This window comes from Ursus americanus, chromosome 15 (genome assembly GCF_024610735.1).
Source record: "Ursus americanus isolate L20-20 chromosome 15, mUrsAme1.1.p, whole genome shotgun sequence".
Classification (NCBI taxonomy): Eukaryota; Metazoa; Chordata; class Mammalia; order Carnivora; family Ursidae; genus Ursus; species Ursus americanus.
The window spans coordinates 18,430,066-18,445,921 of NC_142141.1; the positions used below are offsets into that span (position 1 = coordinate 18,430,066).

The 15,856-nt window shown below is 48.6% G+C and overlaps 1 protein-coding gene across 2 annotated transcripts in view; it reads left to right on the plus strand.

The window, feature by feature from the left end:
- The window catches only part of ADAM19 (ADAM metallopeptidase domain 19), a 78,044-nt gene that overhangs the window by 57,819 nt on the left and 4,369 nt on the right, over window positions 1-15,856 (plus strand). For both annotated transcript variants that reach the window (XM_045791996.2, XM_087867827.1), the window contains 10 exons: window positions 1,856-1,945; window positions 4,623-4,818; window positions 6,139-6,247; window positions 7,989-8,193; window positions 8,931-9,008; window positions 9,123-9,231; window positions 10,294-10,438; window positions 11,301-11,385; window positions 11,639-11,863; window positions 15,702-15,854. In XM_045791996.2, coding sequence (XP_045647952.2) covers window positions 1,856-1,945; window positions 4,623-4,818; window positions 6,139-6,247; window positions 7,989-8,193; window positions 8,931-9,008; window positions 9,123-9,231; window positions 10,294-10,438; window positions 11,301-11,385; window positions 11,639-11,863; window positions 15,702-15,854 — 1,395 coding nt within the window. The remainder of the gene's footprint in view (window positions 1-1,855; window positions 1,946-4,622; window positions 4,819-6,138; window positions 6,248-7,988; window positions 8,194-8,930; window positions 9,009-9,122; window positions 9,232-10,293; window positions 10,439-11,300; window positions 11,386-11,638; window positions 11,864-15,701; window positions 15,855-15,856) is intronic.

The window sequence follows — 15,856 nt, forward strand, 5'->3', positions numbered from 1 at the left end:
TTTGTTTTGTTTTGTTTTTGAGAGAGAGAGAGAGAGTAGGGGAGGAGCAGGGGAAAAGAGAGAGTCTTAAGCAGGCTCCAGGCTCAATGCAGAGCCTGATGCAGGGCTCAACCTCATGACCCTGAGATCATGACCGGAGCCGAAACCAAGAGTCGGATGCTCAACTGACTGAGCCACCCAAGCACCCCTGATTTTTATCTTTAATGTCAACATGTAACTTTCATAATAAAACAAAAACTAGTTAAAGTCTCTGCCACCTCCACCACCATGAGTTCAAAGAGATCAGTCCAGACCCATCAGAAAGGAAGGAGTTGTCCCTTTTACCATGGAGGGTCTCATGGAGTTGGGGAGCAGTCTGTGAGTGGGCTCGGCCGGTTGGCTTATGTTCAGCAAATATTTCCTGAGTGTGGGGCACTATGTTGGCAAAAGTAGACGTGGTTCCTGTCCTTGTGGAGCATATCATCTATGAGGGGAAACACACATTGACCAAATAATTGCAAAAACATGTGAGTACAATCTGTGGTAAAGGGTTAGGAGGGCCAGTGATGTTGTGTTGTGAGCATTTGCAGTATGAAAGGAGCTGCCCCACACAGGCGGGAGTGTGGCTTCTGACCCCATATCTGAAGGCTAAGTTAGGAGTTACTGAGCAGCACAAGGAGAGAAAGCACATTTCAGCTAGAGAAGGAACCACACCCTGAAATGGGAGGAAACACGGTCTGCCTGGAGCCCAGGACAATGGGAGATTAATGGAAGGAAAGTGTCCTTTCCCTTCTCTTAGGGGAAACAGGTGGATGGGCATCCGTAGTCGGGCATGCCATGTATCTCTCCAACATGCCAGACCGGGACAGTTAAGGTTATGATATGGTTCGTAAGCTTGGGACAGGCCCCAGGCAGACATGGCTCGCATTCAGCTCCAGCACTTGCTGGGTGTGTGCCTTGACCAGCAGAGGACTTGTCTGAACTCCATTTTCCCATCTGTGAAATGGGAGTAATCCTGCCTCACAGGCTGTGATGGACCTATGCATGGGGTCTGGCACATTGTCAAGAAATGGTTTAGAATAGGCCTATGAACATAATAGGAGAGTGATAAAGACACTCATCATCTTTTTAAATCCATGCTGTACATCAGCGAGTCAGGGCCCATAAGGCAGGAAGGAAGAGAGGAGAGCATGGAATCCCTGAAGGCCTTCTGTTCCAGATAGGTCTAGGCCAGTGAAGAGTGAGGAAGAGCAGCAGGTAGTGAGAGCAGTCTGAGGAAGCAGGCCTCAGGACTGATACAAACTGTGTTCAGATGTTGTTCCAGCCTGACCTTTGCTTTTGATGGCCTTGTCTTCTGGGATAAAAGGCCTGGGAGTGTGGGGGCAGGGGGCAGGAGTAGAAGGCATGGTCTCTGGACGTCCTATTGGGGATGAGAAAAACAAACCCCAGAATTCCTATATAGTGTAATATTACGCTAAACCTGTTTTTGAAGAATACAGGACTACAGGGGAAAATGTACAAATTCGATTAAATTAAAAAGCAGCATGGATACTATGATTTTGTAAAAAAAAAATTGTATCTACGTATGTGAAAGGGAAAATGCCTGGCTAATATTCACACTCAAAATGTAGTTGTGTCTATGTTGTGGTGTTACTGAGGATTGTGCATTTGTATATTTTCTCTGATAAATGTACATGACCTTCATAATAAACCTATAAAGTGAATTTTTTATAAAGATTTTCTGGGGAGCTTGGGCCCCAGGGGCATGTGGGGCAGGGGTGAGGAAGTGGGGGGGGGGGGGCTTCATCCCACCCCGACTCCTGTCTCCCGGACTCCCTGCCCCGGAGGCTCATGGCCTTTCCCTCTGTCTCTGCAGGAATGTAATAACCCATGCTGCAATGCCTCGAATTGCACCCTGAGGGAAGGGGCCGAGTGTGCCCATGGCGCCTGCTGTCACCAGTGTAAGGTAAGAGGCCTTTTCCTCCCACCCCCGCCGACTCCCCCAGAATCCCAGAATTCTGACCTGACAGCCCAGGGCTCTGCTGGGAGCTGATGGCCAGGCTTCAGGCTCCATCCCGGGGAAGTGATAGCAGCAAAGTTTCGGAAACATGCAGCTGGGCTGGCCCCTTGGATGAAGTTTACTATTTTCTATACCATGCCCCACTGGCTTCAGATCATCCCAGAGGTCTGTGCCACCTGGAAGATGGAAGACTTTATTTATTAATTTATTAAAATTTTACTTTATTTATAAATTCAATTAATTAACATATAGTGTATTATTAGTTTCAGAGGTAGAGGTCAGTGATTCATCAGGTGCACACAACACCCAGTGCTCATCACATCACATGCCCTCCTTAATGCCTATCACCCAGTTACCCCATCCCCCAACCCACCTCCCCTCCAGCAACCCTCAGTTTGTTTCCTATAGTTTAGAGACTCTTATGGTTTGTCTCCCTCTCTGATTTTGTCTCATGGAAGACTTTTTTTTTTTTTTAAAGAAGTGTCCAGGGAGAGTAGGCTTGATTTTATTTGGAGTTCATAACAATAATCATCATAATTCTGATTAATGTTAATGGACTTCTTATTAGATGCCAGGCACTATGCAGAGAATTTTATATATATTATCTCATTCAATCCTCACAAAAGGACGTATATTAATGAGACGTATATTAACATCCTCACTTTAAGATGAGTAAACTGGAGCTCAGAGGGGGTAAGTGGCTTACCCCCGATCACACAGTCAGGAGGGGGCTGAACCATGTTTCCCTGTCTCTGGAGCCTACACTTCTAGTACTGATGTGGAAGATATTGCTACTAATCTTACTATAGCTTTACAATCTCTTATCTATAATTCTGAAATTCAAAAAATTCTAAAAACCGGAAACAAAATTTCTTAACTCGTTTGGTGGCAAATTTTACCTGAATTGACATAATGATAGTCTTTTTTAAAGACACACTTAAAGTGAATATTTCTGTTTTGTTGCAGAAAAATTAATTTGATTATAAAGTATATAACCCCAGACCTTGCTGGGGAAGGGGTCATATAATATACATACGTAATGCATGAATGTATATACATACGTATGTATGCAAACATGTGTAATGTCTGCTTCCTGAAATCTGAAAAGTCCCCACAGTTTTGGGGAGGAATTCTGGACCTGTGCTTCCATCTTCCACTTGCTAAGGGCTCGTTATGTGCTAGATACTGTTCAGGTGCTCTGCTTGAACGCAGTCCTTGAACAATCCCATGAGAAGGTTATTATCCCTGTTTCCTCTGTGCTAACCCAGAGAGGCTAAGTGGCTGCCCCAGCCCCACTGCTGGTTAAGGAGCTGGGATTTGAACTCAGGCAGGCTGGCTCCACGTGTGGCCTCTCCACCTCTATCCTGCTCCTTGGGGGTAGAGACGTGACCTGCGTCTTCCTCCTCCACACACGGCCCTTGCCCGCCCTTGCAACTGAGGCCTCATGCTTTCAGCTGGCTGCCCAGCTGGGCCCATTCTCTGCTTCTCTCCTGGGGGGACCTTGTGGGTGGTGTGGGGTCTCCTGGGAGTAGGGAGGGCACTATTTTCAGATGTAGCTTTCCTTACGGGCCTGGGGAAACTCACCATCTGGTTTGACTCTAGGGTCGACTTGACATCTTCCCGTGGAGGTTGTGCTGGGTGGGGTCCTTTGAGGCTTGGACCATGGCCTGAGACTAAGCATGGACAAGGTCCGTTCGGTTTGGTTCTGAGAAAGAATTCTCCAGAGAGAAGTGCGTGCAGAAACATGAGGCTTGGAGCCTGAGACCTGCAGTTCAAGCCCTGTAGTGAGATTTGGGGCAGCCTACTAACCATCTGAGTCTAGATTCCTTATCTGTAAAATGGGAAGAGTGTTACTAACCCTGACCCACTACCCATCCAGGGAGATTGGAGGACTCAAATGGGAAACCTAGTCTTCACCATTGCCCACTGTTGTGCTATTGGTCAGGTTATTTTAGCTCCAGAAAGAGGCAAATAACAGCATCTGCCTCATGGATATTGTGAGGCTCACATGGGATCAGTATGTGTAACTTAGCCCAGTGCTTGGCTCAGTAGTGGGGATATAGTATTGCTAAGGTGCTTTGGAAACTCAGGGCTGTTGTGTGAATAGTGTGTGTGTGCATATATGCAGGCACATGTGTGTGTGTATATTAGTGGGCCTGGCTCTTCAGCCACTTACTGACCACCAGACTTTTGATACCTTGCTTAACCTCTTCTGCCTCTGGTTTCATCATCTGTAAAATAGGGATAATTACTTACCTAGGACTCTCATGAAAAGTAAATGAGGTAATATTTGTCCCGGGCACTTAAGTGGGAGTTCCATAAAAGTAGCCATTATTACTAAAGGACTTAGTAAACTGTGAATTGTTGCATAAATATTATTCTTACCTACTTCTTAAAATTGCTAAGAAGAGGAAATGAGTTAGCATTTGTGAAAACACCTTGAAAACCTCTAAGTCATTATTCACATTAGAAGGCTGATGGGGGTTTAAGCTAATGAGGTCTCTGGAATAATGGACATGGGAAACTCTGTTCCATGAGAGGGATGCTCACAGGTCCTTTGCAGGTAGGGTTGAGGGCATGTGGGAGATTGACAGTTTTTTCCCCTCTCGTTTTCTCGGTTCAGCTGCTGGCCCCAGGGACCCTGTGCCGTGAGCAGGCACGGCAGTGCGACCTTCCAGAATTCTGCACGGGCAAGTCTCCCCATTGCCCCACCAACTTCTACCAGATGGACGGCACCCCCTGTGAGGGTGGCCAGGCCTACTGCTACAATGGCATGTGCCTCACCTACCAGGAGCAGTGCCAGCAACTGTGGGGGCCTGGTAAGGACTGTCCTACAGAACGGCCCTCCTCCTGCCTCACCGCTTCCAAGCCAGCCTCCCTCTTCAGGCCCTTGTTGTAGCTTAGATCCTTGGCTTCCAAATGGCATCTCCAGATCCTTTCTACTTCCCCTTGATTCTGGGTAGACCTTCAGAGAGAGAGAGACAGTGAACAGTATTCTTCCCAGGCCCTTGATGCTTGAAATCCTCAGAGTGGGTAAATGGATAAGAATAATCCAATAGAAAAATGGGCAGAGCATGGAGACAGAAAAGGAAATGCAGATGACCCTTAGCTATGAAAAGATATTTAACCTCACTTATATTAAGTGGAAGCAAATTATAACTACTGTGAGATGGGATTTCTCATATATCAGATTGACAAAGACTGAAAAAGATAATATAATAATAATTATAATACCATAACTGTAACAATAAGAGTGGTAGTAGTGTAGTGTGGAGAATGTGGGGAAACATACAGGTACAACCCCTATGCAAAGCGATTTGAAGATATCAAAATTCATGTGAACTTCTCGTTGGACCCGTCCATTCCACTACTTAGGAGTGTATCCTCCTTTTCTATTTGCACATGTATGTGAAGATAGATTTATAAGGATATTCACGGCGCAGTGTTAGTGATAGCAATAGCAACCTAGATACCCTTCAGTAGGGACCGATTATATTAATCCTGGTACACTCATGTCATGGACCCCTCTGCAGCAAAGTGAAAGAAGGAGGCAACTCTGTGTGTACCTTATAAAATCATCTCCTACAATAAAGTGAAAAATGCAAGAGGCAGAACAGTGAGTAGAATTGCTGCCATTCTTCATTAGGTAGATTATCTCTAGAAGATATACAAGAATTGTATCTAGAAGATAGAGAGATACAGTTACCTTTAGAAGGCACATTGTCAGTCGTGATTGCTTCTCCAGGTTGTGGGGAAGTAGAAACTGGAATGGCTACTTAGAAAAATAAAGACATACTTTATTTCCTTAAAATGTTGTGCATATATTACCTGTTTCAAAATCTGAAATGAGACAGGGCTTTGTCATTACGGAGAAGGCTTCAGCACACACACCTCCCGCAGATATGATACCTCAGTAAGGTATAAAGAACTGACATAAAACGTTTTTCTATGAGTAGGTCTTGACGAGAAGTTGGGGGTGGAACAACCTGGTGGGGGTACAGGAAGAAAAAGCTGACCATTCCTGCCCCCAAAATGTTTCTAACCTCATGACTTTACCAAGGGCTAACTTTGCATTTTGGGGGCTTCTGACTTCTCCTAAAGTTGGCTAGTGTGCTGATAACTGTTTCTTGCCCACCCAGGAGCCCGGCCTGCTCCTGATCTCTGCTTCGAGAAGGTGAATGTGGCAGGGGACACCTTTGGAAACTGTGGGAAGGACATGAACGGGGAACACAAGAAGTGCAACATGAGGTGATGACCGTAGGGCTAATCCCATAAGATGAAGGGTCACAGGGCAACTTCTGCTCCGTCCTCATGCCTACCCAGATCAGCCGCCTGGGGCTTTAAATATATTGTCAGAGTCAGTCACCTATTCCAGGCCCCTTGTGAGACAATATACCATTCAGTCCAAGGAAGTCAAAGGGAGGGTGTGGATGGCAATGCTTCCTAGAAAGCTGGCCAGACTTCCTTTTGGGATCTTACAGTTGGGCAGGGAATCAGCTCTCTTGGGTCGTTTCTGTGGAATGCTAATTATACCCTCACCCAAATAGCCTGTTCATTCATTCATTCATTCATTCATTCATTCATTCATTCATTTCAACCAGCCATCCACCCATCCACCCATCTATTCATCCACCATCCACCCACCCATCCAGGTACTATCTGTTGAGTGTTAGCCGTGTACCAGATACGATACCGAGTCCATGGAACTTTTAATTAACAATACCATGTGATAACAGAACGGTGGAGAAAGCCACCCAACCTGGCTTAGTAGGTCAAGGTGGTGCCCCAAGGGAAATTAGGCCTACAGTGAGATCTGGAGAAATTATCTAGTAGAACAGGACGGGGAATGGTGCAGGTACACGGGAGAGTAGATAGATAAGTAGAGAAAAACTGGTGGTGGGTGTAGCTGATAACAGTTTGATGTAGTTAAAGTACGATGTTGGGGTTCAGTGGAGAGGGGACTGCTGGGAAATGAGCCTGGACGGCTGAGCAGGGACCAGATCATGAAAAGCCTTGAAGGCATGACTAGGGCAGTTTGGACTTTGGTTGAGAGGAGTTTAGAAATGAGACTCCAGTGGAGGCAGGACAGGAAGCAGGGAGAGCCATTTCCTGGTGTCCGGGTAAAGAAGGATGGTATGGTGATTTAGGGTTAATGTATACGAGGGAGGATTGGCAGGGATCAAAAATCATTTGAGGGGTGCCTGGTGGCACAGCGGTTAATGCCTTCGGCTCAGGGCGTGATCCCGGCGTTATGGGATATAGCCCCACATCAGGCTCCTCCGCTATGAGCCTGCTTCTTCCTCTCCCACTCCCCCTGCTTGTGCTCCCTCTCTTGCTGGCTGTCTCTGTCAAATAAATAAATAAAATCTTAAAAAAAAAAATCATTTGAACTCAGGAGTGAGGGAGAGGGGCGCCTGGGTGGCACAGCGGTTAAGCGTCTGCCTTCGGCTCAGGGCATGATCCCGGCGTTATGGGATCGAGCCCCACATCAGGCTCCTTCGGTATGAGCCTGCTTCTTCCTCTCCCACTCCCCCTGCTTGTGCTCCCTCTCTAGCTGGCTGTCTCTATCCTGTCGAATAAATAAATAAAATCTTAAAAAAAAAAAAAAAGAGTGAGGGAGAATGGGGCATTGGGGCTGACACCAGGCTTCTGGCTGCAGCCCTTGGGTGCATGGGGCTGGATGGAGCATAAGGGGGCCGTTGCTCAGGTCAGGCAGTTGTCCCTGCAGTAAAGAGGGCTTCCCCAGGCCTGTTCTCTGGCCTAGATCTACTTGGGGACGAGGATCTTATTTCCTATCCTTAGTCTAAGTTCACATGAGATCTCTCCTGCTGGGTCCCTAGAGCACACTCGTGGCTCCCTGGCCCTCCGCCATCCAAACCTGCTCTCCTGGTCGAGAAAGACCTAAGCTCTTCTGTAACCCAGCTCTTCCCCTGCCTCTAATTCCACCTCCTTCCCTCCCTCCCTCTCTCCTTCTCTCTCTCTGGCTCAGAGATGCCAAGTGTGGGAAGATCCAATGTCAGAGTTCTGAGGCCCGGCCGCTGGAGTCCAACGCGGTACCCATCGACACCACCATCATCTTGAACGGGAGGCAGATCCGGTGCCGGGGCACGCATGTCTACCGTGGTCCCGAGGAGGAGGGAGACATGCTGGACCCAGGCCTGGTGATGACCGGGACCAAGTGTGGCTACAACCATGTGAGTCCCTGCCTCACTCGGGGGAGAGGGAGTGACTGACAAATGTGAGCTCTGGAGGGAAGGTGCCTGGGCTCCAATCCCACCTTCCCAGCCACCCCAAGCCTCAGTGCCTTCCTTTATAAAGCATGTTAGCAATAGCGTGACCCACCCCATAGAAATGTCGTAAGGATTAAATGAGAGGATCCGTGTAAACCACTTAGAGGGGCTTGCTATTATCCCTTTTGTCCTCATCATGCATTATTATATGACTTATGAAATAAACTAGATGCTAGTCCAGAAGCCTAGGGAAAATAGGGCACCTATCTCAGGGTTAACTGAGAACAAAATTATAAAAAACATGTGAAACCCTTGGTATAGGACCTGGCATAGAGTAGACTGCTGTCACCATCATTATTTTTAAGGATAATATTAAAATTAGTGCATATTAATAAACAGTGAAGTAACTAACATATAACCAACACATTAATATAGAACGTAATAACACATTTACTATATTAAATATAAATTTTAATAATATAATGTTTGCTATTTTTCTCCCCGGTCATGAAAGGAATGGCAGAATTTAGTCAACTATCATCCCGTCCTGGCTTTTTTGGCCATTTTCAGTTTTTCGCTGTAATAAATAACCGGAACGGAGTTGCATTTCTGAGTCCCATATGTTCTTAGAACCGCAGCCTCCTGTCGGCCAGACAGTGTCCTTCCATTGGACTGACAGTTTGGTTTCCTCCTCACTACAGATCTGCTTCGAGGGGCAGTGCAGGAACACCTCCTTCTTTGAGACGGAAGGCTGCGGAAAGAAGTGCAACGGCCACGGGGTGCGTGTGCCCGGGGTCCTGGGGCTCCTCTGCGCCCATGTCGGTGGGGACGGGCCCTGGGGGGCGGGCAGAGCCCTCTGGCGGGCTGACACCCGTGCCCTTCCCTCGCTCCAGGTCTGCAACAACAACCAGAACTGCCACTGCTTCCGGGGCTGGGCCCCGCCCTTCTGCAACACGCCCGGCCAGGGGGGCAGCCTCGACAGTGGGCCCATGCCCCCTGACAGTGAGTGTCTGGCCTGCTCAGGGCCTCTGCCCACTCTTGTGAGGAGGGGTGGGTGGCATGGTGTAGACAGAGAGTGAGTCCACTCCACTGTCATGATTTTGTAGATGAGGGAACAAAAAGGCGGTGGTGGGCAGGGGGCGGCTAAGAGGGAGAGCGGCCGAGGCTGGCTGGCTGGTGTGGGGCTCATCTCAGTTGCTCTTCCTCTTATCATTTCTACGGAGGAGGGTGACACACCTTGGGCGAGGGAGAGATTAAGAGAGATCACAGGTTACTGACTAATCCCATCTAGTTTTGGACAGTGGGGTGGTGACCAGCCCTTCCGAGCACATAAAAAGAACCATGAACCTGGGACACATAATAGTGGTTCAGATTCCTTGGATGAACAAAGCTTAAAATGAAGACAGACATGTGGAAAAATGTACAGTTTTTAGTGTAAATCACGGAGATTCTAGCCCTTTGGTTTCCAAGCTTTTTTTCTCTCTTTTTTTTTTAACAACAAGGTACTTTTATTTGAATGAAATCTTTTAGAGAAGAAACCCCAACATATAAAACAGATAAAAGTCGTGTGCCACTGGTGTATATATATTTTGTACATTTAAATTTGTCATTTGTGAGAACACTGAGTCAGTGCTGATGAAGCCAGATACGAAACTGTGGATTATTTGTGAGACTCGTAATCTTAGACCAGTCTCAGCCTCTCAGCATTGTGGGTTGGTTGCTTTGTGTCCAGAAAAATCATATTCGGGCTGAAAAGTGGTGGTAAGTAATAATAGATCTTGAGCTCCTTGTCTCAGAAGGGACTCTTCAATGAAACAGAAGTGGCTGGAGAAGCTTCATTATGAGGTCTGTGCAAAGCAAGTTGACCTGACTGTGGAAGCTAATATTAGTGGTTTCCCAGTGGTACCTAACGTGTGTGTTTCATTATACTTCTTAGTTAAAATAAATAACACAAATTAAATGTAAATCAAATATCTGAAGAAGAATCAGGAATACAGTGTTTGAACTCCACTGCTGTGGCCTGAACAGCTTCTGAATTTCTCACTTGGGTTCTGTCTCTGGAAGGTGTTGGTCCTGTGATAGCCGGAGTGTTCACGGCCATGTTTGTGCTGGCGGTCCTTTTGCTGGTCTACTACTGCTGTAAACAGAAGTACAAACTGGGCCAACTCAAGCCCTTAGCCCTCCCTTCCAAATTGAGGCAACAGTTCAGGTATGATGGGGTGCCGTGAAGGACTTGGGTCTACTTATGGGTCATAAAGCTTTCTGTAAGCAGAACCTGGTAAAAAACAAAAAAACAACACACACAAAAAAAAACCCTGATGGTAGTGGGTCTAATTCAGAGAAGGCAGGTGAGCTGTCCATGCCGCCATCTTCCCTTCTGCCCTGCTTTTTACCACCATGGCAAACATTACTAGTTGATCTTACTGGAAGTACTCTCTACGGTGGTCACTTCAGAATCACCAGAAGAATGCCTCTCACCAATTCAAGTTGGAATACAAGATGAAATTTGCCATCCTCTTTGTAATTGTCTGGATTTCCATTTCAAAGAGCAGGAACCTGAGGCAACCCAGATGGACCAACCGGCCTAAGTCAGTCACAGCGGTAGCTGGACAGCCACTCAAGACAAAGGCTTTTTTTTTTCTCTTTCCCAGCGATTCATTCCTTTGGATCCTGGGATTGTGTAGCTTCTGAGTCCCCTATTAAATTACGCCTGTTCTGGAGAGGATTTTAAATCCCGAGCTTACCTGGATCGAAGCCTGAAGGGACTTGGTGGATAGATGGTGACATCCATGCATCTCCTTGAGGGAGAAAGTTCTCAAAAGGGTAAAGAGAAGGTGCTGAGGAAAACTGTTTTGGAAAGGGCAGCTCTCTTTCCTTGAGAGTTCTCCACTGGCCATACAGTGTCTCTACAGGTAGGGAGCCAGGATTCAGGGGGACTAATCCCACTTTGTCCAGAGCAGACTCGGTGGAGGGGATTTAGCTGCTTGCTGGCTGTGCTGGGCCAGAGGCAACTCAGGCACCGACCCTTGATGAACACCTCCCTCTTCCTTCTCCCCCATTCTTGTTACTAGCTGTCCCTTCAGGGTGTCTCAGAACAGTGGAACTGGCCACGCCAACCCAACGTTTAAGCTGCAGACACCCCAGGGCAAGCGAAAGGTAAGGGCTTTGGCATCATTGCACTTTGAGGCATTTCTTCTATCCCCCAGGACCCTGTTGGATTTTCCTAAGAGCTTCTGTGGGCCTGTGGGATTGGTAATAAAAGCCACTTCCTTGGCTTGAGAGAGATTCTTGTCCCTGACCCCTGGGCACCTGGGGAATTGACAGGTCAGCACGTCCTCCCTTTGGCCTCTGGGTTTGCAGTATATTGAGGATTCCTGTTTCTCAGGCATTCCTTGTCTTATGCATACAGATGACCAACACCCCTGAAACCCCACGGAAGCCCTCCCAGCCTCCTCCTCGGCCCCCTCCAGACTATCTGCACCTTGGGTCCCCACCTGCGCCATTGCCCGTGCACCTCAGCAGGACTGCTAGGAACTCCCCAGGGGCTGGGTCCCAAGTAGAGAGGAAGGAGTCATCCAGGAGGCCTCCTCCAAGCCGGCCAGTTCCCCCAGCCCCAAGCTGCATCCTCTCCCAGGTAAGCGGATTCTTGGCAACCCAGGACGAGGGCTGTGCTCTCAAGGCGCAGGCCATGGGGAGCGACAGAGGCTGTGAGGATGGGACTCTGCGTCTGGAGCGGACCGCCTTCCCTGCGTTCTGGTAAATGCAGGGAGCACACAGAGCATGAGACCGGCGAATGTGGAGAACCTGACTCCCCAGGCGGCCCCCAAACTACAGAGGATTTCCTTCTGGGTTGGCCTATTTTATGACAGGCCACTCCTTCTGCCCCAGTGAACTTCTATCCGTTCCCTGTGCTCCTCTCGGTCTTGGCAAATGCTTTGTCTTCTGCCTGGTACCCCCTTTCCTCTTTCTGCATGGCCAGCTCCTATTCATCCTCAGATCTCCTCCTAGAGGCCACTTCCCCCAAGCCTGAGTTCAGTGCCTCTGTACTTCTCTCATCGTAGCACCTGTCCCACCAAATTGTAACTTCTACTAGTCAGGAAGTCTAATGGGGGATGCTAATTCGAGGGCAGGTCAAGGGGCAGGGGCCCCTGGGAGGTGGGAGCCACCTGTCGGCAACCTGTTCACCTGGCCTGTCTGTGCTCGGATAGCTTCTGTCAGTCCTTCCTTTGTGCCTCGGAGTCTCTGTGTCCAGATTTCCTCTTCTCACAACACCAGTCAGGTTGGCTGAGGGCCCACCCTCATGGCTTCATTTTAACTTAATTGCCTCATCAAAGTCCCTGTCTCCAAATACAGTCACATGCTGAGGTCCAGGGGCTTAGGGCTGTAGCATAGGAATCGGAAGAGCTAGGATTTCAACCCAGGTCTGACTCCAGACCATTTACCACCCTGTGTGCCAGCTCCTGGTTTAGGGCTTGGGGTCCCCTGAGCTGAATGAGACACCACCTGTCTTGGGGGCATTCAGGGTCCAGATCTCTGCTCCACCACTTGCTAGCTCAGTGATGGGACCACCCTGGGGAGGTGGTAGTGAAGCTTTGTATTCTCTGTTCTACTCCCTACCAGGCAATGGTGAGCGAAGCCAACACCGGCTCTGTATCACAGGGCTCACATTCTGCTGGGCAAGAGACCTCAATATGTGTAGTTACACTGGGGATCAGTGCTGTGAAGGAGAGTTTCAGGGTTCTCAGAAAGAGAGTTATAGGAGGACTTGACCTATTCTGGGAAATCTAGGAAGGCTTCCCTGAGGAGGTGACATTTAAGCTGACGGCTGAGGGATGAGTAGGAATTAGCAGGCTGTGAGGGGTGGGGGAGGAGAGAGTGTTCCTGGTCCAGGACCTGCTGAAAGGGAGCTCCCTGGGGCCGGAGGAGCTATGAGATGAGGCTGGAGAATCAGGAGGGGCTAGACTGTGCCGCAGACTCCAGTCAGGGCTTTGCTCTGCATTCCTTGGGAAAGGGGCAGTGGTGGGGCATGGTGACATGATCCACTTTGCCATTTATGAGGATTGCTCTTTGGGCTACATTGTAGGCCAAAGCAGGGTGCAGGGGCTGGGAGGGGCCCACAGATGTTTCTGGGACTGTTCCTCTTCTCTCAGGCCCTGAGCAGGGATTACATAGGTGTGTTCACTTCGTGATTATTCATCTAGTTGTATATTCATGATTCACATTTTTATATGCATATGACACTTCAACTTTAAAACACTGGTTTAAAAAAATGGAAGGTTCACTCCAGCCGCAGTGTGAATCACTGATCCGAGGGGCTGAGACTGGGTGCGTGGACATACTGGGCAGAGGCTTACATGCTTCCCAGAGCAGAGATGATGGTAGCCTGGAGCAGGGGGTGGCAGGAGTGCTGCATCGAAGCTGACGGGAGACGTGTACGAGAGAAAACAGATGGGACTTGGGGAACAATTGCCGACGCCCCCAGTGTCTGGCCCGTGCAGCCTGGCTGATGGAGGTGCCGTCCCGGGTGAGCAGTGGGCCAGAGCGCCTCAGGGTCTGTTTCTGCCTCTGGAAAACAGTGCTGGCTGAGGCCCCTGGTCGAGCCCAGCTGGGTCCCTGCCACGTGGCCCGTAGCAGGGTACTGCTCTGGGACGCCCGGTGCTGCCATGCCCATAAGGCTCCTACCCAGAGACCCGCCCCCCCCACCCCTGCTCATTTTGCACAGCAAGCGGCTTGGGAACATAGCATTTCCCCACAGCAACCTGACGTCTGCTCCCAGCTGTTGCCTCCCTCAGAAGGTCTCTGGCCTGGCCTCCAGCAGACACCGCCATTTGGCAGCTGTCTGGGCTGGAAGGGTGGGGGATTGCGTTGTCCTTGGGGGCTTTTTGGTCACAAGTGTCTGCTATTCTTCTCTTCGTTGAGCTTTAGTTTCTGTTCTCAGTTTGCTGACGTCTGAGAAGCTTCTTTCCCCAAATCCCACTTCTCTGATTTGCTCCTGCCCTCTCCCTATGCTTGCTTTTTGGCCATTGTTAGGTCTGCTAGTGACCTCAGGAAGGGGAACAATCAAGCACTGCAGGCCCTGGAACTCCCAGCGCCTGGAATTGGCTTCTGTCTCCCACCTCATGGCCTTAGGGATCTGTGCGTGGTGGTATGGTCCATTCTTTGCCCTGTTCAAAAAAAAGAAGAAGAAGAAGAAATACATATTTGAAGAATTTTGACTAGCTCGGAAATTTATTTTTTTAAAGATTTTTAAAATTTATTCATGAGAGAGAGAGCACGTGAGCAGGGAGTGGGAAAGAGGGAGAGGGAGCCCGGATGTGGGGCTCTATCCCAGGACCCTGGGATCATGACCTGACCCAAAGGCAGATGCTTAACTGAGTGAGCCACCCAGGTGCCCCTCAGAAATTTATTTATTCAACTAATATGTGTTGGGTGCTTACTGTGTCCTAGGCACTGTTCTGGAAGCTTGATCTCTCTTAGTGAGCCAAATAGACAAGGACCTCTGCCCCTGCTTCTGGTCTCTTGGGGGGTGGAGAGGTAGAAAAGAAGAAATAAGTAGGTTGTATGGTATTTTGGAGGGGGGTAAGTGATGTATATCCCCCCTCCAAAAAAAAAAAAAGTAGATTGGGATAAAAGGGTCTGGGAATGCTGAATGCCAGGGTGGGGGGTGTTGTCATTTTAAGCAAGGTCGGGGAAGACCTTATTGAGTTGGTGACAAGACGATATAAAAGCACAAAGGGAAGAATCCCTTTAACAGCGCCACTCAGAGAAAACCAATGTGGAAAATGTGGTTTCTTCTGTTAAAAAAAATTTTTTTTTATTTACTCAAGTAACACACATGTATGCTCATGTTAAAAATAGTTGACTGTCCCCTGGATGACCCCCTCCCCACTCACACCCCATCCCTAACCTCCGTTATCAGTTTGCTCTTTATCCTTCCTGACTTTCTTCTGCACACTTGCACTTACACTTGTGCGGCCGCAGGGGCAAGGTGGTGACTTATTCTACATAAACCATCCTTTACAACCTGCGTGTCAGCTTGCAGTGACTCTCGATTATTCCACCTTGGATGCCCTACTTTATTCTTTTTAAATACCATTTCATTTGTCACTATAGGACCTTACTAACTTGTCTACTGACGGACACTTTGGTTGTTTCTAATTGCCTTTGCTGTCACAAACAGGGTTGCAAGGAACATCCTTCCAATTTCGTTTTTGTGCCCCTATGCAAATAGTAAGAAGTAGAATGATCAGATTGGAGAATGACCATTTCTCATTTTAACAGATAAAGCCAGCTTGCTCTCCAGAAAGGCCTTTTCCTGAGCACGTAAACACATGCACACACAATTTGTTTTTCAATAGGACCCTGCAGTCTACCCCTTTTCTCCTCTGATTTGGATCGGTAATATATTGGGAGCATTTTCTTTCAAACAGGCCCCTCTGGCCTTTGAGTGAGGCTTGTGGCTCTCTCCCCAGGATTTCTCCAGGCCCCGGCCCCCGCAGAAGGCGCTCCCGGCCAACCCGGTGCCAGGCCGCAAGAGCCTCCCCAGGCCGGGTGGCACGTCCCTCCTGCAGCCCACTGCCACTACCCCTCTTCAGCCCCGGCCTCTGGCAGCACCTGTCCCAAAGGT